The 24,417-nt window shown below is 33.2% G+C and overlaps 2 protein-coding genes, 1 non-coding gene and 1 pseudogene across 3 annotated transcripts; 2 read left to right on the top strand and 2 right to left on the bottom strand.

Moving 5' to 3' along the window:
• Nucleotides 1-683: 683 nt before the first annotated feature.
• On the top strand, nt 684-754 carry TRNAG-GCC (transfer RNA glycine (anticodon GCC)). Its single transcript has one exon. It is a non-coding gene; the product is annotated as a tRNA-Gly (tRNA).
• Nucleotides 755-759: 5 nt separating this feature from the next.
• On the top strand, nt 760-850 carry LOC112323940 (small nucleolar RNA snoR114; annotated as a pseudogene).
• A 77-nt stretch (nt 851-927) lies between these two features.
• LOC7465162 (uncharacterized) lies at nt 928-8,027 on the bottom strand. The gene is made up of 9 exons (XM_024583780.2): nt 7,368-8,027; nt 5,445-5,630; nt 5,210-5,302; nt 4,762-4,944; nt 4,513-4,615; nt 4,228-4,413; nt 2,763-3,682; nt 2,223-2,644; nt 928-1,746 (listed from the first exon to the last, which is right to left on the bottom strand). Exons 1-9 carry the CDS (start codon nt 7,665-7,667, stop codon nt 1,677-1,679), a joined length of 2,463 nt encoding a protein of 820 aa, XP_024439548.2. The 5' UTR covers nt 7,668-8,027; the 3' UTR covers nt 928-1,676.
• An 8,314-nt stretch (nt 8,028-16,341) lies between these two features.
• On the bottom strand, nt 16,342-20,137 carry LOC18104687 (UDP-xylose transporter 3). The gene is made up of 9 exons (XM_006376491.3): nt 19,915-20,137; nt 19,776-19,833; nt 19,476-19,638; nt 18,497-18,681; nt 17,918-17,985; nt 17,616-17,748; nt 17,231-17,392; nt 16,872-17,144; nt 16,342-16,749 (listed from the first exon to the last, which is right to left on the bottom strand). The coding sequence occupies exons 3-9, from the start codon at nt 19,594-19,596 to the stop codon at nt 16,633-16,635; spliced, it is 1,059 nt and encodes a 352-aa protein (XP_006376553.1). The 5' UTR covers nt 19,597-19,638; nt 19,776-19,833; nt 19,915-20,137; the 3' UTR covers nt 16,342-16,632.
• Nucleotides 20,138-24,417: the final 4,280 nt, after the last annotated feature.

Genomic DNA, 24,417 nt, shown 5'->3' with positions numbered 1-24,417 from the left:
GTCTTAATGTCATGTCTTGAACCTTGAAAAAATAAAATTCTAACGTATCTAAAGGGTACATCTTTTTAAAAAATCTTCTTCGTGATTAGTTCTCTTATCATATTCACACTCTCTTAGTATTAAAAATCCATTTATATAAAGTGTCCTCGGTTCTATGAATTTTGTGGCATGGTGTCGTTTGACACTATTTTTTTCAATGTTGATTGATATATACTTCGATGATCTCCAGATTATATTTGATGTTGTTGTTTGATTTACCTGTAAGTTCAACTTTTCTAACACTCATTGTTACAATTGTTTGTAAGAGTAAGTTAGATTTTCTTGTTCTTACATAGCATTTTACATATTTCATTTATTATTATTGATTTCTTTACACTTTTAAGATGAAAATCAATTATATTTAGTTTTGTTGTTTGTGATACTGTATATTCTATTTATAGATATTTTTGCTTGATTTAAAATTTATAAAGTACATCAATTAAGTATACATCAAATGTTATTTTAGTTTGTTGTAAAAATTGATACATTCATTTAGTACGACTAATTACATCCATAAACTTATTTTGATTAAATAATTAGATGATATGAATAGAGCCCGTACAATGCGAGAAAGTGTAGTGGCCATCCTCTACTTCTAGAGAGATTCTATACTGATATTTTATAGTGGGAAAGAGAGTCAACAAGCACCAGTGGTCTAGTGGTAGAATAGTACCCTGCCACGGTACAGACCCGGGTTCGATTCCCGGCTGGTGCAATCACGAGCGGTGAGGACACCTGTGCTCCAAGTGATGGTAGGGTCTATCACTGCCGTCTGATCTTTCATTGGATGAAAGCGAGCGCACCTGAGCTCTTGATTTTGGTTAAATTATTTTTCCGCCTTTTAAATTGTCCATGGTTCGAGAAAGAAAAAACATTCTACCTTTTAAGTTCAGTGTTCAAGAATACTCCTTACCGTTGAATTCAAAAGGATAAAAAAGATCTAAAATACAAAATTTTACATGAACTTGGTTTTTTTGGACCAAATCAGTTTCTGTTGATCTAAACATTGGACCACCTGTGGATTCTACAGGCTCTTGATGGAAAATTAAAAAAACACTCAGGAGTAAAACATACTGCTGGACATCAGCCCGTGGGATTAGAGTGGTCATCCTGAACATCATAATGACACCAAGCTCCGAGGGATTTTAACTGCACATTTGGGAGATTTTCAGCACTCTGAGGATTTAGCCCACAATGCACACCTTCATGAGTTATGATAAAGTCAAAAAAGAAAACACTGGTGTCTAATTACTCGAGTCCACTCCATTCTTTGTTGTTCTTCTCAATATTTGGTATAGGGCTAGTGCTGCTGTGTACCAAGAAAAAAGCAACAACCGGCATTCGTGTTCCTATGCTCGCTGAAAAGATATCTACACAAACCTTTTCTGTTAGACTACCTCCATATCCTACAAGCATTTAGATGGAAACATAAAATCTGAGCAAACAGCAGCTGGGTGATACACGCACTCAGCGTCGCAAACCAACACGGTGGACGGAAAAAGGTCATTTTGTACATTATAATGACCGCAACCTCCAAACAGAAGGGCAAGAAGAAGAGCAAAACAGAAGTCTTCACCCAATCTCGGATAGTCATTAGAATCTATAGTTACGCTCACTGTCTTCAGTTAATCTATGTTTCACAAATCCTTCTGAGTCAGAGGAGGAAAATCAACATCGTCTTTAAGATGATATTGCTGCAACAACGCCCTAGAATCCAAATGCTGAGGTATTAATACAGAGTACCCTTCTACAATATATAGATAGAGAGAGAGTGAAGAGCCCTCAAGGCCTCATTTGTTTGCCAAAAAGTGGATTCCTTTTGAAAAAAAGATTTCCGTGGAAATGAATTACTTTCCAATGTTTATTTGTATCATACAAAATAAGTTCGAAAATAATACATTTTGAGTTATATATATATATATATATATATATATGTAATGAAGTGTTCTACTTTAAACCTGGAAACACTTTCCTTCAACTAAAACTTATGTTTTTCTTTGACCAGAAAATGAAGTTTTCCAAAATGTAACCAAACATGAGAAGTCATGAAAATGCTTTCCAAAAAAACATTTTCCATCAAACAAAGGTGGTCTAAATTATCATCCTTTCTTGTCATTTTCTACAAAAAATAAAAACAAAAATAAAATATTGAAAATTTATAGATTCTAGGCAAGACTATTTACCTTTCTTGCTCAGTTTCCAAAATTGAGTCAGGGTCCTCAACCACTGATGCGACAGGGCTTGTAGCTGAGGCCCCAGAGTACGATGTGCCCAAATCTGATGTGGATGGAAGCCCTTCTGGATGCTGAAGGCCCTGAGATCCACAATCAGTTCTCACTGATGCACGGGAGGAGCTATAGGCGTTGGAAGATCCCCATGCAGAAGGGTAAGAGTGGTGAGCCTCTGGTGGCATAGGCTTCCCATTACCAAGATGAGGGTACTCAGCCTCCGAAAGATCATGGCCATGTTCAGACAAATTCTTCACCTGCGAAGTTGTAGGCAAATCATTTTCATGGGCATGTTTATGCAACTGACCATGATTCACTAGTGCCTGAGTCCTTCCTTTTCCCGAGTACAGCCTATCCCCCATATATGCGTGATAGCTCTGCAAAATCATAAGAAAAACTATGAGACCTGGAGTCCAAAAAAATAAAGAGGAATATGATGATAATTAAAAAAAAAGAGCATAAATGCCACAAAACCTAACAGTTACATGGAAATACCATGTTGGGAATGTATGTTCCTGTTCCTCGTCGTTCCTTCTTTTCTTCAGAATTTGTAGCAGCTCTAAATGGTGCCACTGGGTTAACACAGTAGAATTGTGTTCCATAAACATGGTTCGTGTTCATTTGAGAATGACCATTCCGCTTCAACTGTAGGGACTGTCGAACAGTTTCCCAACGATTATTGTTCTCTGACTGAGGTGACATGGAAGGACAGGGTGGTATAGGTGCAGATACAGCATACATATGGCAATACTGACTGTATGCCAAACTTTGTAAGTGGTCATCGTGATCCCCTCTGAGGCCCAACAAGGATTTCAAAGGTTGGGAGTTTCTAGGAATGCCAGCACAGTATTTTCCTCCAAGAGTAGGTGATAGGTTCTCTGGGACACTTTCAGCAGAATTGGGGGTTGTTGAAGCAGATGGAGCTATTCCCTCGTGCTTAGTGCATGAACAGACTGAATTGCTATTCGCAAAATGATTCTGTTTAGGTTCAGACCCTACAGTGCAGCTCATTTCATCCTCGGTTCCAGAATTTATAAGCATTTCTCTACAGGAGATACCATTTTTAATTCTTCCATTTTCACCAGATAAGCCTGGGTGATGGACTTGAGGAGTATGATCAGATTTTTCAGAAAATAATGTATCCCTATCATAGCCATCAGTGGATTTCAGACGTGTATTGTCTTCAGAGCATGTATCAGAATGCGACGACAGTGAAACTGAATTATCAGAACTTCTAGCAACAGATGCTAATTCAGAATTTTGCACATCACTCCAATAGTCACTTCCATGCCTATCCAAAGTATTTGCAAAGAATGTTTTGAGCTCATCAGCTATTTTCTCTCTGGGTAACAAAAGAATTCGGCCAAGCTTGCGACCCCCATATTTGAAGGCACTCCTTATTCGAAAGAAATTACCTGCAAAAAACCCACAGTATAACCATTGGCATGGAATAACACAAACATGTTATGTGCCCATTTATTTGGGCTCTGAATGCAAACAAACAGGCCCTGAACAAAGTGCCATTTATTAAACCATGCAGAATCCCCTTATCCTTTAGCACATCATAAACAACTTTGATTTTACACCACAGTGCAGAACAGACATTCCACCATCAGTTAGCACAAAAAAAGAAACTAAGGTGGCTAGGCAGCACATGGTAGTCAACAGACTACAGCGGTGGAGGAGGTGGTGCTAACATTGGAGGGGTCAGTGTGTTGCTAACAAAGGGAGTGATGCTAATTCTATTTGTGGTCTTATTAAAGCCATTAAATAATGCCACAATCAGCAGAAAGACAGTTTAAATTAGAACTACTGGGTTTTAACTTTCCTTAAAATATTGCTCTTTCATTATAAAGAAAAGAAAAGACCATATCCAAGGTCAGGTATATCAGTGAATACAATAATTCTTTCTTTTAGTGCCAGGCTAATAATGAAAACAGAAAAAGAGAAAGCTCCAAACCTCTGTTGACACTGCGCCCAAGGTTATTATTTTCCTTCAAAGGATCAACTATATTAAGATGCTTTTGGGGAAAAGGCCGTGAGTTCATCTCAGGCTTTCTTGACGGGACATAGAACCTATTCACACAATCTTTGAGAAATTCATCACTCAGCAATAATTCACCACTCACATTTTCAGGTGGCTTAGCTGCATAAAAAGAGAGAAGCAAAAGACAAATATGAATCCAGCAAACAATCTATAGCATCAAAAACTGGTCCATTAGAACTAATACAGTAAGTATCTCACCAACAATATTGGGAAGGGAAGATTTGCAGACTGGTCCATTTAAACTAATACAATAATTCTCCCAGTCAAACTTGCTGAAGTAATCCAAAAATTTGTAGAGAACCTACAGAAAATGCAAGCATATTCAATGACTCATGAATGCATACAATGCTGTGATTTTGCACTCAGGGAGACACTGTGTTCACACTGCAATATTAAAATTGAGGATGCACAAGTGAAATCTGCCATGTTAAGTCCTATAAATCTTACCGCCAAAGGCCCGTTTAAGGAAGAGTGAAATAGATGGAAGATGTACAGAATTAGCGTTTCCAAAGCATATGTTGAAATCAAACCATGATGGGCACCAAGAATACGACTCTCATAATAGCACCAAGCTTTGATCAGAATGATGCTGCGTTTGAAGAGGTGGTTTTTTCCAACGAGCCGATCAACCTGCACAATAAGTTATATTACAAATGCCAACTTCTGAAAATAAAAACTTGACCAAAATCATATTTCACAGCACTTGTAAACTTTGATCCATTATTTGATCACAGAGCAGGGCACTACAACAGAGCCATGGTGCTTGAAGATATAAATTAACTCAGACTTGTCTTTCCTAAAATAAATGCAACAGAAATTTCCATGGACTCAATGCCGCAACTAAACAACAAACAAATCAATTCATCCAGAATTCTCATGGTGTCAAGATTCATACCTCTTCAAGAAAGCATAGGGTACAAAGTCCTCCCAATTGATTGAAGGAAATATCTACCACCGTATTCTGTACAATACATTTTATAAGCTTAACCTGCCAGCAAAAACCCAAAATCAACCAGAAGTGGTGGAACAAAGGAAGGGACTAGAATATTCTTTCTGCAAAAAAATATTAATTCTTCTCCTTTAGTCTAATGAGAACTGCAATAAAAATAAGGCATCAAAGTGAGAAGAACCTCGGCATCAATGCAATGGACATCCTTCACTTCATACAGGGCATCCTCATTCAGCTCTTCTCCTCTTAGAACAGTATAAACATCAGAGACCAAAGCTTCCTCAATGGCAGGACTGCTAATGGCAGTCAAGTCAATATCCCCATCAGGGAGATACGTCTTTAAAGGAACTGACCCATATGGGAACACCTATAAGAAAGAACGAATCAGAAAAGGCCATGACTTCAATTTATATCCACTTCATTGAAAATTAACTGTAAATCCTATTTATTAATTAATGGCACCAGAACAGGAGTTTATGAAAACTAGTTGCAGAATGTGATTACAGTCGAACAGCCAGATGCCAATCTTAGCTTAATGGGTGATGCTTAACTGAGACAAGTTAGAAATGTGATAACATTTCCATCAATTATTAAAGCCTCCACTAATCCCTTTCAATTTATGCTTTAGGAATCAGGACCAAAACCGGAACTGTCACAATGCCATCACAACTGCTAAAACATCAAGTTTGAAGTGACCCGGGACCTATCTACCACATCAGTTAACACCTGTACTCATGTTGGACATGACAACCAATCAACCAGTAAAACTCCAGCTAGCCTCACACAAAAATGAAAATCTATTTCTTCAACCTAATCATCATGATAAGAATCCACTTAAACATTGATCACGTTGCTGAGAAATTTACTCTGCAATGAGCTCATACTAATTATCCACCTATTTTTGGAATACAATTCATAATAATTGATCAACCGTATAAAACTCAAAATGTGTCCATTCCTGCACTAAGAATTATATTAATCATGGTTTTGAGTTGATCAGATTAAAATAAATTACCTTATAAAGGGCTCTCGCTCATAAACCACCTAATCTTGCTTCATATTTCTAATCACAAATCATACATAAGCACAAAATTGGTCTCCATCTCTCCACTATGAATGCTCAGTCTAACCTCCATCTTCAAATTATTAGAACACCACATCACCAACTAGAATATCCAAACACACACTTTTGGTAACATCATTATCCTATACACATCAAGATCCTGATTGTGACTAATATAACTCAATTTTCACATTCAAAGAGTAATCATATGTTTTGTGTTTTTTCTCTGTAATTTTGTTCTAAGACAGGATATTTTGGAAAACAGTTGCAGAATGTGATCATGATTGAACAGGCAGATACCAAAGTTGACATAATGAGTGTGATTTATCTCAACAAAAAACCCTCCAAATTAAGCTTCAGAAATGATATCAAAATCAAAACCTGAACAGACCATTTCCAACTACTAACTACTATCCAGGTTCTATTGATACCAGGATCACCCTGCCCACATAAATGAACACTCGTACTTATACCGTACATTACAGCTATTCGCCAGCAAAACCCCAGTTAACTGGGAGCAAAACAGACGCATACCTCTGGAAATTTACTTTGCAAAGAGCTCGTACTCATAAACCACTTAATCTTCCTTTATGCTGTAAAATCACTAATCAACAACATAAAACACAAAAATATTTCTCACCCTAACCTCCATTATCCAATCCTTAGAAACATTAAATCCCCAACAGCCCCATCACTAACTAAACCTCCAAACCTAAAAACATTTTATAGCATCACTACTCCATACACTTCAATACCCTAAATTTTCACTATTACAGCTTAATTTTCTCAATGCAAACACATTAAAAGAAATAATAACCCTGTTCCTCCAGGCACCAAAAAAAGAAAAGAAAAAACAAATTAAGGTATTTTTCAAGGTAAAATAACTACATTAACACCACTAATCTGCAAAATAAACCACATTAACGCCAAAAAAATTATATAAAAAAAAAAGACCCACATCACAAAACCACTAAAAAATGAAAAAACAAATAACAGAAAGAAAGAATAAGCAAGAGAAAGGGGTTGTTTAAGAAAAAATACCTCGAACCCAAGAGAGTATCTAATGAGTCTTTGAACATAATCAATAACTTGTTTCCTCTTGAAACTGGATTCTACAGTTGGGTGAATTCTATAAACAATCTCTGTTGCAACTTCCTCTGCTCTCTCCCAATTGTCTTCAACAATTGACCCGGGATCCGGATTCGAAGAAGAAGAAGGAGAAACCGGGTCTTGACCCGAACCCAGAAGGCGATGGTGATGATCATGATCGTTATGGTGATGATGGTGGTGGTGAAGATGGCCGTTTTCAGTTGGAAAGCCACAAACTTGAAGATCACCCATTATATAAAACTGAATTTCTAACAAAACCCACAACTATGTTTCTTGAAAGGAGAGATTTTCTTCTCGCTTGACAGGATCATATCATTATTTTTATTATTTTTATTTTTATTTAAAAAAAAAAAAAAAACAGAGGGAGAGAGAGAGAGAAAGGGGGGAATTTTTTATTATTATTATTATTATTTTGCTATTCTTTTTGAGATAGAAATTGAATTGTAGGTTATTACATAAAGATGATGATAATTAAAAAGGAAAGAAAAAAAAGGCCTGTTTGATCTGTCGTTTCTTCAGACTCTAAAAAAATAAAAACCCAGAAAAGAAAAGTTAATATTTTGGTTTGGGGTTTTTTGTTTTTTTCTACGTTGTGTTTTTTTTTTTTTTTTGGTTAATGATTTTGTTTTGTGTGGGTATGGGTGTGGGGTTTGACGATTGATTTCACAGGTTGTCTGTTTGTCCGGCTGGTGAGACGCGACGAGATGGAAGTGAAGAAACAATAAAGAAGATGATCATAATAATAATAATAAATTAAAAAAATACGAATTTGAAAGAAGGATTGGATTTTTCTTTTATTATTAACGGTAGAGGTTTTCTAGAACTAATTTTATGTATTCCCATTAATTTCTTTTTCTAATCTGATTTTAATTATATTGTAGTTAATAATAAATTTTAATACGAATTTCTCTTATTTCCTCCCTCTTGCCAGTCAATTTGATGGATCGTAGACTAGTCATCCCTTCGTCCCCATCCCTTCAGCATATTCTTTGATGCACAACTAGTCAATTCGCTCCTCCTATCTTACAAATTAATTTTTTTTTCATAAAAAGAAGGCAATGACGTCACGGATATATTTTTTTGGTATAATAAAAAAATACAGAAAAATAATATTTATGTTTAATAAAATAGATTGAAAAGTATAAGAAATGGTGGATCGATGAAGAGTTATAAATCATGATTAAAAGGGGAAAAAGGATAATATATGAAGGTTTCCTTCAAAGGTATTAATGGTGGAAGCTGGCAAATGACCCGTCAGAAGTTTATCCACAGGTTCCATATAATGCATGAGCAAATCATTTAATACTACGAGGGACCATTTATTAATGGAATCTTTTGGTACACAAAGCAAACCTAAACGTGATTCACATTTTTCTGGCCTTCCAACGCTATAAGAATTATGGAATTTTTTCTTCATTAATGTTCTCAAATTAGACAAGATAGCGACAGTAAAAGCAGAAAAAATATAAAAATTTATTTTAAAAACATATTTATTTCATGTTTTTATTCTTTTATTTTTTATAATTATTTTATTTATTTTTAAACACTCCCCGAACATTAAAAAAAATATTCATGATGGAAAAAAAAAATTAGTGTGGAAAAAGAGCATTACGACATCCACAATAAACATAATAATAATTATACAGTAATTATAATTATAATATTTATATAATCCAAATGAGTCCAATGTGTCATCAAATCATAGGAGGTATAAGGCCGAGGCATCGTGCATGCATGCAAGTTGTCATCTCCATGAGCCTTCGGGACATTCTCGCTGGACCTGCTTCCTTTCTCTTTTTTTTTTTTTTTTTTATTATTATTAATGTGGATGAGTGTCCGGACCAGCTTGCGTGTACCTCGACTAATCTCACGGGTCCTGAAGTTAACGACCATATAAGCTTCTAGTGACCCTGAAATTTGTGGGACTCGAACTAGTGACCTCTAGGGAACAAACGAAGGGTCTGACCAGTTGAATTATACCCCTCAGGGTTTTCCTCATTTTTTAATACACTCGTTGTTGTCCCGCGTTACACCACAAGTAATTTTATATAAAAAAACAAAATAATTGAAAGGCGTTGTTAAATTATTTTAAAAAAAAATCAATAATAAATTAAAATTTTGATTTATATTGGTCCGACACTCATTGAGTGTGATAGATGAAGTTACACCTTTTTTTTTAAATAAAAAAAAGATAAAGAAATATTGGATCGACCTAAACTAACTCTTGTTAATTTATAAAACCAGCAATTCAAGTTATGAAATTATAATAATTTTATAAAAAAAATTAACAAGCTTAATTCTCAATAAAAAAATATATAAAAACAATAAAAAAAGTTCGTTTAAAAAAAAATCGACTTGAATCAACTAAACTCTTTAACCAAGTTATAAGAATATAATTATTCTATAGAAAGTAAATTGAAAAAACAATAACGATGCCAGCTTTTAACTAGTCCATTATTAAAGGATGAAATTGAAAAAGAAGAAATGAAATAAAATAAATAAATAATTCGAGTCAATCGGGGTTAACTCGATAAACCTGCAATCTGGGTCATGAGATCGAGCTAACTTCATAGAAATAAAATAAATAAAAAATCACGAAACTCAATTCTCAAACACTAAACCTACAAATCGAGTCACAAGAATGAAATCCCCCCATAGAAAGTGAGTTGACAAAAATGATAAACACAACCTATCAACCAACCACCAACCAATTGTTGAGGCGTGAAATAGAAAAAACAAGTAATTACAATAAACAAAAAAAAATCATGAGTTAACCTAGATTAAGCCAACAAGCTCATGATCCAGGACATGAGATTAAGATAATTTGATAGAAAGCAGATTGAAGAAAATTCACTAAACCCAATTCCCAACTAACTAAATGTAGAAGAACAAAATTGGACAAAAAAAATTAAAAAAAAAACCCAAAAGAAACAACTCAAGTTAGCCCAGTTTAACTCTCAAAATCGCAACTCAGGTTATGAGACCATGATAACATTGTAGAAAGAAAATTTAAAAGAATTATAAATATCAATTCTCAAACCAAACCAATGTTGAATAATAAAACTAAAAAAATATATAATTTAAAAAAAACACCGAGAAAAACCCATGCAAATCCTCTAAACCCACAAACCAAGTCATGAGATTGGGATAATCCCGTATATAAAGAAAACAAAAAAAATAATGAATCTAAATCCCCAACCCACCCAATGTTAAGGGATAAAATTGAAAAAATAATAATTTTAAAAAATGACCCAAAAAAGACCAAAGCAACCTGGGCTAAAATCTCAAACCAATAATCTGGGTTATAAGACCAAGATTATCCAATAGATAGCAAACTAGAAAAAATTATGAAGCCTGATTCACAATAAACTTAATAGCAATAAAAAAAAACCAAATTTGACATAAAAAATTGATAGGACCTCTTACTATTTTAGAGAGAATGAGTGAGGAAATCGAGAAGATGAGAGAGAAAAGAGAGGGGACAAGAAAAAATAAAAATCAACTACCACCTATCTTCACCTACTACACTAGCTGCAACATCGAGAGGCTACTAGAGACACCAAATAAGGCGATGATGCAATGCCAGAGGAAGCAACAAATTCCTTCATGTGCTGGTGTGTGTATTGCACATGTCAACTTCTTTGTCATTTCCCGTTTACCTCGGCCCTGTATGTTATTTCAGATTCAAATTGGGTCTCTCAAGCCTTAATTGCTTTAGATCAATAAAATAAAAATTTATTTTGCAAAATTGAGCATTGATCGGGTATCAGATTTTTCCCTCAATATTGTGGGATCCCTGTCCTTAGGAAATAAAAAAACATTGTTGAGTCTTGTCCCTAGTAAACTCGATTTGAAGTGTTATTAATTTTTTTTTAATATCATCATTTGATATTTAATTTGTTAAGAATTGATCTTTGTGATTTTTTTATATTTAATGCTTCTAATCAAATGGCTTGGGGCACTAGTTTTATAAGCGAATAAGGGTTGACATTATTTTTTTTTACTTGTTTTTTTCCTATCTCATAATTTGACATTGGTTTTGTTTTTTGAAATAGGTTTTGTAATTTTTTTTTGTTAGGTTATCCCAATTTCATGATCTAACTCATATATTTGGTGAGTTGATTGGGTATCCTTAAGCCTTTCTATTTTACTTCCCGCGCGCGTGTGTGGAGAAAAGTGTAGAGAGAGTGAAAAAATATCCTAATCATAATTCTTATTGCATCAAATCAATCAAATGCAACTATAGGGGACACATAAACTATATGAATTTGTATATAAACTATTATAAATGGACTGTAGACGCACGAAAAGTTGAACATGATATTTTTTTTTTCTCACGCTTCATTTTATAAAACATTACTATAAGCTATATGCCTTTGTAGTCTTTAAAACCCATAAAAAAATAATACATGAAGGTTTCTTTGAAAAGGGATGTTTGAAAATGAATTTTAACCTTTGTCAAAATTTAAAATTTTCCTGTTTCAAATTATTTTTTTAGTATTTTTAAATTGTTTTGATGTATTTATATTAAAAAAAATAAAAAAAATATCAATTTAATAATTTTTTAAATAAAAATATTTTAAAAAATAATCATTATTATATATTCACATAAAACTTCAAATATATTATTGGTGGGAACGGGGAAAAGTTTATACTGGATTTCGTGCATGAGAAAGCTTTTAAACAAGGGAGTGGGACCATATATCAATGGAATCTTCTGTTACATAAAGCAAAACTAAACGTGATTCGCATTGTGCTCACATTTGTTTGGGCTTTCAATATTAAAAAAAAAAAGTTATGAAATTTGAACCTTATCCATGAGATCATGGCATCATTGCGACGAGATGAAAAAAATAAAAAAATATTTTTATATATTTTTATTTTAAAGGTACAAAAACTTATTTTAAAGCTATGTTTTATATCAAGTCAAATGAAATTTAAAACTTGAGTTTAGACTTAACGAGTTGTTTTAATCACCTAAAAATTTGGATCTCTAGGTATTGAGAAATTTTTTCATTATTACTTGATTAATTCTTAATTTTATAAAATAAAATTTAATTTTATTAGTTTAAAACAATTAAAACTTGGTGGAGGAGGTGAATTTAAGGCTTTGAAAAATTTTGAGCAGCTTTAATTTTATCCCATTAGGTGCTGGTTTGCCCTTGAAAAAAAAACACACACACACATATATATATATATATATAATTGTTGATGTTTTGTTTTTTTGTTAATTTGGTCTATCCATATATATATTTGTTTTTTTAATTGCATGGTTAGTTTTTTTTTTACCTAGTGGTCTTGCAATGTCAAGAAAATGTTCTGAAGTTTGTGTAACGGTTTGTTTGTCAAAATATATTTAAATTCTATTGATTTAGAGTAATTATGGCTTTAAAAACTAAATTGAATTTTGAAATAAATACTAGGGACTGAAGTTAACAGGTAGGGTAAAAATAACTGGCGCGTGCAAGGCACCCGTTAAAGAGCAAGAGCGCCCGCAACGATCAAGCAATGTATGTGACCTCCTTTAGTGGTCAAACTCAGCCATCCACAATGGCTTTGGATGTGTCATGGCATACTCTTTAATATGGACTGGCGCGTGTGAGCTGATTCACGAAAGTGTGTCACCAACTGTTTTTTTTTTTTTCTTCTTCTTGAAATTCATGTTGGTCATTCTAAAATTTAGAGTTGCTTATTTATTTTATTGTTATGTCAAATTCCATTATCATTTTTTTTATTACTAAATTTTTTTTCCTAAACCTTTTCTAAAATCTATAATTGTTTTCAATTTTAAACTTCAAATAAAAATTTACAGGTTGTCCTTCTATTTTGTTTCAAATTTAGTCCTTATTTTTTTAAAAAAAATTGCAATCCTTTTATGAACCTTTTTTTTTTAATTTCATTCTTCAATCCAAAAATATAAAATGTCCTCTTATATGTTCTAATCTATAATCTGGTCCTTATTCTTTTGATTGTTTTTTCTTTGTTTTGAATCTTTTTGTAAAGTTGTTTTTTTTTTCAATTAGATCCTTCAGCATGAGATTGGTTGGAAATTGAACTTCGTACTTTTTCTCGATGGGGTGATCTTGATTTCATGAACCGAGTTTTAGATTTGAAAACTTAACTCGAGTTACCATCATTCTTTTTGTAGGGTTTATATTCTTCACAATGATTTTATTTTTCATTTCTATTTGGTTATCTTGATCTAATCACCTCGATCATGGTTTGACAAACTAACTCAGGTTAACTTAGATTTTTTTTTTTAATTTAATCTTTTTTTTTATTTCATTGTTTAACTAGTTGTTTTCATAATCTAACCTTTTGGATATGGACATCTCAAAAGTCAGTTTCTTTGAACATTCAGTTAACTTTACACACTCAACTCTAATTTTGAGATAGAATCCAAAGAGATAAAAATTAATTACTCCATCAAATTCTTGTTGACGGCTACATTGTTCGAGGGCAAAACCATAAGAGACGTATCACGGTTCTTAACGTTTACCTCTGCCTGCCTAATATTGTAGTCTAGCGAAGAATAACGTGACTGCTGCCGCTTCTTCTTCTTCCCTCTGCTGCCGCTTCTTCTTCTTCCCTCTGCTGCCGCTTCTTCTGCTTCTGCTTCTGCTGCTGCTGCTTCTGCTGCTGCTTCTGCTTTTACCCATTTGGATTGTTGCAAAATATTTGTCCCAATCTGATAGTTTATGTCCTTTTTGGGTCTCCTGCATGTCATGTCATGTCATGTCATGTCATGTCATGTCGAGTCTATGTGTGTGATTGTGAACATTTTCTAGGCAAAGCACACTCCTTTACCTAAAGGTAAGCTCCTTTTCTGCCTTTAACCAAGAGGCTTCCTATGGACTCTTGCCTTCCAATTATGTCATCATCAATTGTCAAATGTGGATAGAAAGATATAGGGGAAATTATAGTTTAGTCCTTGTTTCTTTAAGAAATTAATAAGTCAGTCTCTCTTGTTGAAAAAACCCCATATTTTATCCTTTTATTCTCATATCTACAAGCAACTTAAATACTCCTTCCACAAGCAAGCTTAATCTCAAAAAAAATTTCGACCCGTTTATTTTTTAGTTTTAAAAATATTTTAAATTTTTTTTCTTTAAATTAATATTTTTATAGTGTTTTCAGATCATTTTAATATACTGATGTAAAAAATAATTTTTTAAAAATAAAAAAATTATTATTTTAATATATTTTTAAGCAATAAACACTTTAAAAAATAACCGCTATCTCTATTATTTTTTATTTCTTGTGTTTTCCTGTGATTTTATGAGTGTGTTGTAAAGAAAATTTTAGCGTAAGCTTTGGTTTTTATGTAAGATTTTTTTATTTGCACTCTTAATATTTAAATATAAAAACCTTTCTCATTTTTCAATTTAATAAAATCTATACTATAGAAAAAAAAAAAAAAAAAAACTAGCAGGCTTAACCTAGTGATTGTATATCCAATTACTTTCTTTTCTTTAATGAAATAAAGTACAAGACTACAAGCAACAATGGTTATATAATATAATTGAGGAGGGTTACCTCCATTATATATAGCCGGTAAGGTCAAATCAACATCAAAATGCAATCTTCATGAAAAAGATATAGGAAATAAATAATATTTTTAATATTAACACATTAAAATTATTTAAAAATATATAAAAAAATTATTTAAAAAAAATACTAGGTGGCCAAGTAATAAATTAATTTCAAACCATCTAGTAGGTGACCCAGTGAAAAGAGATTGAGACCAAGGGGTTTGCTCCCCCTGTGGTCTCATGTTCGAGCTCTGTAGTTGCTAATATGATGGTCACTGAAAACTTATATGATCGTTAATTTCAGGGTCCGTGAAATTAATCGAGATATACACAAGCTGATCCAGACAACAACGTTAATAAAAAAAAAAAAAATCAGTTTCTAGTTTACTCACTCTTTCTTTCTTTCTCTTGCTGTGTTCCAGAATATTTCAGCCCATATTTTTACATGTAAAATCATCACATATTAGCCTTACACATGGCCACTCTAATCACCACTTAAACTAACTCTAATTACTCTGACTCGACACAAGCTAAACTAGTTACAACACATTATCCTTAACACAGCCACTTGCCGTGTCTCAATCAATTCTGGTCCCCGAAAATAAACTCATCTTTGCAAGTTGAACGAGTCTGCAATTCCCATTGGAATGGCCTAAAGCTACATAGCATGATTAGGTAGACAGTGGGGTCTTGGGGGGAGTGGGTGCCTAGAAAAGGACTCCTTCAAGTTGCAGACTCTCTGTTTGCAACAGGTTTCTGAATCCTAAGCATCCTCCACAAAATTCAGGCGGCCAACTACATTGGGAAAAGCCCCTAGAAATGGATCTCCTTCATGAAAATTTGGTGGTGGTAGTTTGGAGTTGCGACTCGCCTCAAATTTCTTATGATTAGTCAATGCCAAACTTGTTAATTTGATTAAATCAAAGTGCTTTAAACCTAAAACCTCAACAAAATCTCAGCGAAGCTGTCAAAAAGAAAAGGGAGGCGTGCACACTGACCATCATTAGCTTTTGCAACATTCCTTTGCAAGTAAATGAAAATCAAGGGAAAGGGTCGGGTTGACCCCCCATTTTTTATTTTAAATGATCGAAATTACAATGTTTGTTTTGATCGATAGAGAATCGAGATCGACTTAAACTAGATTGACAAGATCAGCAAATCAACCTGATTTATTGACCAGGTTAACTAGGTTTCTGGACCTGTCTGATCTAAGTTTTACAACAATGAGGAAAACAAATAGGATTCGGATGCAAATCATGATCTCCACGCATTAATTAACGTAGAAAGTTTCGGAAGCACTAGAAAAGCAGAATTTACTGGCAACTTAAAGAACAAGACATACATTTGTTGTTCTTCACAGATGAAGAGGAATATAACCAGAGAACAAGCAGTAAAAAATTTCCAGTATCCGGTAACCACAGTATACATTTGACAATTCAAATCCTAGTATCATACCATTGCCATGTTTGATTCATACAAAACTAATAAACCAAAACTGCTATAATAATGACATGTTTCTTCAATACTTTATCTGATATAATATTAGTGTAATGATCCCAGAACAAAGCAACTCGTGCCATGTGAATTGTGATACACCCTCGCTGAAACCGTTTTGTTTACTGACTTTGATCTAGAGCAAATGAATTTATAAAAAAGGGAATGTCTTATGCGTCCAAGTCCTTGTTTGAAGTCCACACGGGAACATTTGGTACAGCAACATCGGCTAAGATCCCAGTTCCGTTTTCCACGCTGATTAACGGATCAGTTTCACTTTCCTTGACCTAAAACCCATTCAAAAAATGAGCATAAGAAGTCTGAAAAGCTTACAGCACTATAAGAATGAGATGAATACAAGACCGACATAACCCTTGCTTATAGCATAAAGAAAAGGAAAGATAATTACCTCGGGCAATTTTACTGGCACTTCATTTTGCTTCTGCTGGCTCTCAATAGTGCAACAATAAGAATACAGCACCATTCCAACCACTGCAATAAGGATTCCTAAAATATTGCGCCAGCTAAATGGATCACGAAGTAGAACATAACCAAATGCCAAAACAAGGCATGTTTTCAAATGTCCTAGGACTTGATAGGTGACAGGAGATGTCTTTCCAATCACCAGAAAAGTACTGAAGTTCACAGAGACAGAAATCAGGCAGGATAGAACAATGAAGAACTGCAACCGCATAATGCATAGAACAGTCAGAAGCAATAAAATAGAGAAATGTCAGGAAAGTGGTTCACGTATTCTTTGATTCTCACCAGCACTTGAGGGGTGTATTTGAAAGCAAAAACGTTTTTGTTTGTCAGAAGCCCATCCAGGAATGGGCCAACAATGAACAAAGTTAATGCCTGATAGGGGCAAGACTGGTACAGAAGTTGTGTTGAAGAGACTTTGAACTTCTTTTGGATGGTATTAGTCATCTGAAATACACTGGTTAAGATTTTAACAAAGTGAACAGAGGAAGAACAAGCAAAAGACATGAACAGACTTCACTAAGAATGGAGAAACTATAGCCATACAGTATAGCACTTGAGTATTAATTTCCTTCGCTTTTCTTACCATTGAAACAACTAAAAATGGCATCTAACAGAAGAAAGCAAGAAACGAGATAACAATTAACAAAGGGACTTCAGCTAAGGATACAATCTGAGCAACACATGTTGTAAGAACTGCAAGCAGAGACAAGACAGATCCCAGGACATTGAGCTGAAGATCGGTTACGGTTGCAATTCCAACACCCATAAGAAGAATGCTAAGTGAAAGCTGGATATTTCGACTGCAATATCACAAGTACAGCAGACAAATGTAACCACATAAACAACTTAAACAAGTCGATCGAAAATGAAACTGTCGCTACATAAATTATGAAAGCATATGGCATGCAGAAAATTAGCAGCAGCCATGAAAATTTCTCAATCAACAATACACTAATGACTCAAACTGACCTGAATTGCTTCCGGAAGAAAAGTGTCTCCAAAAGAACAGTGCATGGGATGATCGCCAATTTTGTCATCTAAAAATAGTGAAAAGAAAAGAAATCCATTTTCAGAAACAATTTGCTCCAAAATAGTTTATAAATAAATAAAAAAATCTAGCATATAGGATTAAACTAAATAGGATAGTAATCAACAAAAGGCAACAAAAAAAAAAAAAAAATCAACCAAGGGACTTTCACTAAATATGATATTACTAGATGTCAATAAATCAAAATGCTGCAAAGTGAAACCCAGCCTATCCACAGTCAATTCATACTTTACAAGGAAGAGTTTAGATCGATTAAACAACAACCTGGTTTCATTTAAAACACAGGAAAGTATTAAGCACTTTTTTTTTATGGTTCACACCCCCCTGAAACCCGAAAGCACTTAAAATTACTTTCAAGTCTACTACTTCAAGATGCTGCTGTCATAGAATGATAGAATAAGTATATCAAATTACATGACCATTGATCGATAATGCAGCAAACTGATTGGAAATATAAATAAATACCAGATCTTAAGTCGGACACAGAGAAGGCAGCATACCTGATAAAAACCAACAGAATTGAAACCCAAGCTAAGATTCAAAAGGCCAATGGATATCCCATTTAGTATGCCAAATCCCATTACTGCTCTTGCGTCAAAAGGCTTGTGCTCAAACAATTTCATGCATAATGCTACATGAAGAGAACAAAAGGTGACCAGAAGATGCCAGCTTGTCAAAGTTGTAGCTGCATTCGACCAAACAAAAGTTAGTATATATGATGGAAAAATTAGGGGGGGGGGGAACAAAAGTTAAGCAACAACAATATTGATGATGATGATGATTCAAATTAGGCACATCTACAGAAAAATGACTGCTTACAGAGTTTCAGCCCATTTACTACCATCACCAAAAACTGCCAGTAATTATAGATTACATGCCCGCATTTAAGTGAAGTAAAGTAGCATTGCAAGAATATATGAAATCATCATTTCTTTGCATCATGTTGCAGTTGGAACACATTAGATAATACAGTCACCATATGGAACCACACACTATTAAAGATCATAAAGATCAATAAATAATCAGATTGACCTCTTAGGCACTATGCATCCATGATCATAAAATCTTACGGCCATGTATCAAAAATAATAAAAGGTGGCAAATAACTAGCAAGTTACTTATAGTAAAAGATTAGGATCGTGTGGTTTTAAACTTCTACTTTCAAAAAGAACAACACCCTTTTGATCCATTCCATGATTTCTAACAAATGAGTATATGGTCTCCTATCAAGCTCCAACCGTGTTGAGCTCTCACAATCACCATTCATGCATATTCAAAGAACTTATCCTTTTTAACATGAATTCTGACATCCAATATTACCATTAGGTACCCCATCAATATCAAATCGATTGTGAATACCGACAACAGCAAATGAGATTCAACAAACAAACAACATTAACTTCAAAAGAGCCAAATCTAATGTAAGCACACAAAATACATTATATCAAAAGGAAAGAGTACGTAAATATAAACACTCACCAAAAGTGAAGCCAAGTGTGCTAATAAGAGCCTTATTGCAAATTACAATCGACACTGACGAAACCACTGATAAACTCAAAGCCCCAACAGTCCCTAGCTGGAATTTTTGGCCCTCACTCATTTTCACTTCAATTCCAAATCACGCTATCTCCTTGATCCAGATCTACCAAAATCCCAAAATCTCAACATAATCAACACATTTGAGCATAAAAAGGAAAACCCATTTCAGATTATACATAAAAAAGAAAACCCATGAAGGTGACACATTTGTAATTCAACACAGAAATACAAACCCTTTACCTGATTCACCTCATAATTGGATCCAAAACTTTCAAAAAAACAACCAAAGCAGCTGAAACTGTAAGCAAATAACAATAGATTAGAACAAGAAACATAGATCTGTTACCGACACTAAAGATCAATGTAGAGAAAGAGAAACCTTTGAGAATTGTTGATAACTGAAATCAATCTATAAAAGAAAGAACACTAAAAAGGGTGTTTGTTTTTTTGCTTATTTTTGTAACTCTCTTTGTTTTGATTGAGAATGAGAGAGAGAGAGAGAGAGAGATTTATTTATATATAAATGGGAGAGAAATGAGAATGAGAAATAAAGAAATGGGAGAGTGTTGTTGGTGATGGTGTTGCTGTTGCTGTTGGCGATGAGAAGCTTTGACTCTCTTCCGTTTTTTGTGGGGATTAAATTGTAAATGTATTAAAATTAGGGGACTTCAGATTTATGGCCTTGTTTGGTTAGAACATTAGAAGGAGTGTTCGGATCTTCTTGGACCAACTTTCCTACACCGAGACCAAATTTCTAGATTTTACGACAGCGTTTAATTACACCATCTCAAGGTAAAAGAAACTGAAATAAAAAGATATAAGTGATTTGTCTTTATCTTTTTGTTTTTAAATGGCAGAAATTTATTTTAAAATTGTTATAGAATTATATTTATGTTTTTTTTATGTGTTAGGATACTAATTGAATGCAACTTTGGCGTTGAAAAAACAAATCAAATGATGCTCTTTTAGATGTAATTTGATAGTTTAGATATATTTTCATATAAAAAAAATGAAAAATACTTCCAAACTTAACCTAAATGAATTACCAAACAGAGCCTTAAGCCTAAAAGAAATCCCTTCTTGCTTATTTCTGTCCAAACAAACACGGTCTAAAAGTGAAATTACCATGTGACTTATCTCCCAGGTGATGCTTTCCCAACAAAAATAAACAGGATGGTTGATGGAGTGTCACAATAACTTATCAAACTTTACCAAACATGGAGATTATTTTTTAGGTGAGACTCAAGAGAGCAATTATTTTATCATACTCTCCTCAATTAAATACCATAATTTTAAAATCTTATTAGGAGTTGGAACATGGTCGACGGCCGAGTTAAAGATAGATTCTGAAATTTTTACTTAAAAATAAAATAAAATGATGAATTTTAACTTGGTCAAACCAGGTTAATTAATCAAGTTAACTCAGATTTTTAACTATATTAATCGGGTTTTTTTATTTACAATTGTTTTCAATTCAAACCAATTCAAATTCTATATCAGCTTAATCTCAAATCAACTCGTCGTCTAGGTTTTAAAATAATAATAAACAGGTGAGCTATGATATATTAGCTATTAACAAATTAGATTGTGATTTCCAATTATTTCAGTAATTCCCTTATTAATTCTTTGTAAATGTTGCACATTCCATGATAGGATAGGATAGGATAGGATAGGATGTATCGAAGCACTACACATTAAGAAATAATCTTCATGCTTGAGAATATGCAGAAAGTTGAATAGGAAAAGGTTTAATTAACAGAATATAATTGAGATTTCTTGGTTGGCATATCAAGAATTTAGATCATTGAATAAATATTTCTCCACCAACCAACAAATTCTTAGTTGAATAAGAAGAACCATCATTTAACAATTGCCATACTTTCTCCACTACCAATATACATAGCAAAACCTCGACATGTTAAGATCACCTGCCATGGCTAGACCTTGTTGAAAGGTGTATTAGCTAAATGGTTTTTTTTTGGTTCTTCTTCGAAAAGCTTCAGAGAAAGTTTATTTGCATGCATCTTCTTCCTAGATTCATGCAAATGCTCTTTTCTATAAATTTTTTTTTCTCGATTTCCTCCATGGAATTGTAATTTTACAACCCGTTCATTTAGGCTAAAGTTTAAGTTATAGGTCAAGAGGATTTATCTAAAAATATATATTTTATAAAAATTAAAATAACATCGTTTCGATGAAAAAAATTAAAAAATAAAGAGTTAACGAGTTGATGCTCAAGTTCTAACTAGGTTAGACTCGGATTGACCCGAGTTTTTGACGTGAGCAACCAAATCTTATCCCATTTCTATTTTTTTAGCCCAAATCAGTTTACAAGTCTTGGATTAACCTACTAATTCGGGTTTTAAAACAAAGCATGAAACAACATGAAATGGGTACTTAAAGTGCGTTAAGATATAAAGGTAAATGTTGAATTTGGAAAACGAGGAATGTGATTTTTTTTATTAATATAGGTATTTAGGCCAGCTTGCGCGTACCTCGACTAATTCTATGGGTCCTGAAGTTAATGATCATGTAAATCTCTAGTAATCCTGAGAATTATGGAACTCTAACTAATAAACCTAGAATCTGAACTATTAACCTGCAAGTGTTAGAATTGTGATTTTTATTTTCTCATGTTCTTGCTGGCGACTTTTTATAAAGAAGCGAGGAAGTAGCATGAAGGTGCTTGTGTCACGGGCTTCAAGAAATAAGAGCATGGTCTTTGGAAATCTTATAGCCCATTGGTTAGGCTACAATACACATACAGTACACGAAGGCAGTGGATACGTACAAAAAAAGTGTAGGAAGTACGAATACTTCAAAAGTATCCGTTAAAAACAATACTTCAAAAGTCAATTCCTTCATGAAACAATTATAAATAGCTAAAAGGAATCAATGTTTTACTATGGACTGGATATAAATAGCTAAAAGGAATCAGTGTTTTATTTTAGAATGCACAGTGCAGTCCACAGTAAAACACTGATTCCTTAGGTGTTTTTTTTTTTAAGTTGTTTAAGTTTTTTTTAGCTGTTTTTTTTATGTTTTTTGAGATTTTTTTTTGCTTTTTTCTTTGTTTTTTTAATTAATTTTTTTCGTTTAGTTTAGTTTGTTAATGTTAAATTTCTTTCTATTTAGTTATTAGACTTTCATGACACATATCCCGAGTTTCACGGGTTAACCTGGTTTCACCGGTGAACCCAGTTAATTCCGGGTTGACCCGTCAATTTTTTTATTATTATTTTCATAAATATTTTTGTTTAATTTAGTTTGTTAATGTTAATTTTTTTTATTTAGTTATCAGACTTTCATGACACAAATACTGGGTTTAACAGGTTAACATGGTTTGACGAGTTAACCCGAATTTTTTTTCTTTTTAATTAATTTTTTTTGTTTAGTTCAGTTTGTTAATGTTCACTTTTTTTTTATTTAGTTACCAGACATTCATGACACGGATCCCGGGTTTAACGGGTTAACTTGGTTTGACGAATTAATCTGAATTTTATTTTATTATTTTTTTTTTTTTTTGTTTTTTTTTGTTTAGTTTAGTTTGTTAATGTTAAATTTCTTTCTATTTAGTTTTTTTTTCTTCTTAGAGGTTTTTTTTCTTTTATTTTTTCTTTTTAATTAATTTTATTTAATTAATTTTATTTAATTAATTTAGTTTATTAATATTAAATTTTTTTCTAAGTAGTTCTTGGCTGATGCCTTTAGTTTTTTTTTTTTATGCCTTTGACTGTGAACTGCACAGTGCAGTCCACAGTGAAAAGGCTGATGCCTTTTGTTTTTTTTCTTTTTAATTAATTTTTTTCGTTTAATTTAAATTGTTAATGTTAAATTTTTTTCTATTTAGTTATCAAACTTTCATTACACGGATTCCGGATTTGACAGGTTAACCTGGTTTGACGAGTTAGCCCAGTTAATTATGGGTTAACCCATTAATTTGTTTTTTTCTTTTTAATTATCAAACTTTCACGATGCGAATTCAAGGTATGACGGGTTAACCTGGTTTGAAGGGTTAACCCAATTAATTCATATTTTTTTTCTTTTTTTTCATTAGTTTTTTTCTTCCTGTTGGTTTTTTTTCTTTTTAATTAATCTATTTAATTATCACACTTTTATGACACGACCTTGCAGCCAGAGCTACGTCCAATGCTATTGGGTCTGATATTGCAGTCCAGATACTTTTATGCTAAGGGTTAACCCAAGTTTAATGTTATTATTAATATTATAAACATTACTCTTGGGTCAGGTGTTGCAACCAAACCTGAGATTCTTGGGTATAACTTTGCAAAAAAACCTAACATTTTTAGATCTTGGTTATTTTTAAAATGTAAAAAATAATTGACCCGCAGTATTGTGTGTGAGAATGGTAGCTTTTTTTTTATGTAGAATCCATGTACAAAAAAACATGTAAAATTTGTTTTTAACAGCGATGTTTTGTGTATTAAATGAGTCGTATATAAAAAAAACCATCACACTCTGCAATATCGTACTCATAAACATCACCTAAATATAATTACTGTTGGCTAAACAATAAAAGAAAGTACATTTACAATAAATTTCACAAGTGATGCATCAAAATTTGCTTCTATCATGCTGCAGTGGCCCCTGTGGTTGCCTGAAAAGAACTTGAAAAGGGACTGTAAGGTGCTTCAATGGGCTTCAAGAAATCATGCTTTAAAATGTCATCGGTCTTCATAACTTTTAAGCTGTCTGATATTTTTGGGAACATGGTTGCAGCCTACGGGGCTAGCTACGTTTCCCATCTAAAAAGCCTATAAGATGAGAAGCACAGTGCGACTGCGTTCCTAGACATTCCCTTAATCCTAGAAAACAGTTCCCTAGGGCCCATTTAAATGGCTAGATTGATTGATTCGAAGGA

The sequence above is a fragment of the Populus trichocarpa genome, chromosome 13 (assembly GCF_000002775.5).
Source record: "Populus trichocarpa isolate Nisqually-1 chromosome 13, P.trichocarpa_v4.1, whole genome shotgun sequence".
Classification (NCBI taxonomy): domain Eukaryota; kingdom Viridiplantae; phylum Streptophyta; class Magnoliopsida; order Malpighiales; family Salicaceae; genus Populus; species Populus trichocarpa.
Note: the sequence above shows the minus strand (reverse complement) of the source record. Positions and strands in the feature narration are given on the sequence as shown.